Genomic DNA, 2,816 nt, shown 5'->3' on the forward strand with positions numbered 1-2,816 from the left:
TGTCGTTTCAGCTCTGATTTCTAGCTGTCTTTGCAGGCTGGTAGAATGTTCACAGTTAGGGTCAGTTGCCCCCGGCCTGCTGGAAGACCAGTTCAGATATGGGCTCCCTGCCCAGTCCATTACTGAGATCTGGCCTTGTCTATTTATCAACAGGGAAGAGCATCCATCATTCCCATTTTGATATTGTTACCTTGGATCCCCAGTGGGTGGTGCCATCTCACCACTCCAGTAGACTTTATCAGCAACTGCTGAAGCCTGCAGCTCGGAGGTTGCCGAGGAATGGAGGAAGCCAGTGATGGTATCCGAAGCGGCCACCTCCCCGTACACGGCGGGGAGCTCCAAAAGCCTGGCTCCATGCAAGGGGCGTGGCTTGGGTCAGCAGCAGGTCACTCTGTCGCCCAGGCTGGAGTGCAGTTGCATGCTCATGGCCACTCCAGTGTCTACCTTCTGGACTCTGGTGATCCTTCCGCCTCAGCCTTCGAAGTAGTCGAAACTACAGGCACATGCTAACATGCCCAGCTAATTGTTTGATTTATTGTAGAGATGAGAGATCACTAAGTTGCCCAGACTGGTCTCAAACCCACGGGCTGAGGCATTCCACTCCTCTCAGCCTCCCAAAGTGCTCGGATTACAGGCTGAGTCACTGAGCTGGGCCTCCATACATTTTATAAATTGTAAGTTCATTTCCATTCAAGTCTATTTTTAAATTTTCTTTGATGCTTTCTGTCTGAAACCTCGGATTATTTAGAAGCGTATTGTTTCATTTTCAGGTTTTTTTGAGATTTCCAGTTGTCTTTCTGTTTGTTATTTTTACTTTTTATATTTTTAGAGATAAGATCTCATTATGTTGCCCAAGCTAGTCTTGAACTCCTGGGCCCAAGCAGTCCTCCTCCCTCAGCCTCCCAAAGTGCTGGGACTACAGGCATGAGCTACTGCACCCAGCCTGGTTTTTAATTTTTAATTTTTTTTTGCTGGGTGTGATTTTTTAGTTTGTTCATTTTTGTCAGAGTTTCCTTTTTTCACTCAGGTCATTTTTTTGGTTTGATGAGGGTTTTTTAAATTGTATTCTGATCATTTTGTCTATTACGTTAGGAGAGTCTGGGTCCTATTTAAATCCTGTGTTTTAGCAGGCAGTCAGCATGTTTAATTTAGCATACACATTCTTTCTTGCTCTTGTGGGGTATGCCTTCAGTGACAGTTTAATGTTCAGAGGCTTTATGCTGTTATTTTGGTCTCTTTGATTTATCTGGTACTGCCAGGGCTCCCAGAGGCCCCTGCTGGTTTTGCCTGAGGGTGTTAAAGGCATTTTTGGGGGGCCAGGGTATTTCTCAGTAAGAAAGGGGAGCCTCAGACCCCTGGGGATGAAGAGGCTTCTTAGGCCGGGCCACTGGTTGTGGCTGGATCCCATTTGCCAATTCTCCCTTTCTCTTTGGCATCTGCTATTGAGTCACAGGATTCTCATATCTTTGTTATTGAAGAGGCATCCTTTCCATTGTGATGTCTCTGGATCTTTCTTGCCAGTCTTGCTCACGCATCATTGTATCTCTCGGCTGTGATTGGAGAGAGTCTTCAGCTCAGTACGGAAGGCAAGTACCTCTCCTGGCCACTTACTGTTGACAGGACTCCAGTCCATTCCCCGTGCCAATTATTTATGGTTTGCGTGATGTTGCCGGAAGGTTTTCCACTCCGACTGGGGAGGGAAGAAGCCCACCCAAACAGCCTTCTGATGAGAAGCTGAGGGTTGGAAACCTATATATCTGGGGTCTGCTACATGTATGCTTCTGGTTCCGGGGACACGATCCAGTTTGCCTTTTTCTGACCACTTTTTAGAATTATGTTTGGTTCTATTTCAGTATGTAATGAGTTTATTGTGCCTTTTGAAGGATCAGGAGAAGTGGGTCTACACCATTGTGTTCTGACTGGACCAGAAATCACTTTTTCCTTTACTTTTGAAAAGCAGTCATCCCCGACTTTTGTCTCTGTTAATTTCTTTGCTTTCTTTCTTCCCTTTCTCCCTCCCTCCCTCCCTCCCTCCCTTGCTCCCTCTCTCTCTTTCTTTCCATGTGTAGTTTTCTTGCATTGGGACACAGGTGACTTATTCTTCTGTTTATTCAAACAGGTTTAAAGCTCAAGAATGACACTGGCAATTATCATTCCACTTCTGGTTCTGCCTCAGAAATACCAGCATCGGGATGCAAAGTGTCAAAAAGGCCCAGAATGAAAGTTGCCCAAAAAACAGCAGGCGAAGATAATCATGACGGTGCACACAGGGTTCAGAAGCGGCCTCAGGCTTTGCCAAGGACGAAAACAAATAAACTTTGGACTTGTGAACAAGAGCTTCCAAAACGTAGAGATCTGCATGGAGAAGGCTACACAGGGAAGAAAGCTTTTAAATGTAAGGAATGTGGGAAGGACTTCAGAGTTAGCTCTGGTCTTTTGAAGCACCAGCGAATTCACACTGAACAGAAACCCTATAAATGCCAACAGTGTGGCAGGAGGTTTCGATGGAGTTCAGACCTTAATAAGCACGCAGCGACACACCAGGGAATAAAACCATATAGATGCTCATGGTGTGGGAAAAGCTTTAGTCAGAACACAAATCTACACACACACCAAAGAATTCACACAGGAGAGAAACCCTTTCGATGTCATGAATGTGGGGAAAGATTCATTCAGAAGTCCCACCTTATCAAACACCAGAGAACCCACACAGGTGAGCAGCCTTATACTTGTAGCATATGCGGGAGAAGCTTTAGCAGGCGGTCGAGTCTTCTTAGACACCAGAAAATCCACAGGATAAAGGAGATGTATGGACT

General features: G+C 45.7%; 1 protein-coding gene across 1 annotated transcript; it reads left to right on the forward strand.

The window, feature by feature from the left end:
• Positions 1-279: 279 nt before the first annotated feature.
• Positions 280-2,807, forward strand: LOC103250627 (zinc finger protein 75D-like; the record flags this gene model as incomplete). Its single annotated transcript, XM_008049225.1, has 2 exons — positions 280-385; positions 2,120-2,807. Coding segments are annotated over exons 1-2 (794 nt in total), but the record flags the coding sequence as incomplete, so codon positions are not given.
• Positions 2,808-2,816: the final 9 nt, after the last annotated feature.

This window comes from Carlito syrichta, unplaced genomic scaffold (assembly GCF_000164805.1).
Source record: "Carlito syrichta isolate Samal-C Ts95f unplaced genomic scaffold, Tarsius_syrichta-2.0.1 Scaffold51830, whole genome shotgun sequence".
Classification (NCBI taxonomy): Eukaryota; Metazoa; Chordata; class Mammalia; order Primates; family Tarsiidae; genus Carlito; species Carlito syrichta.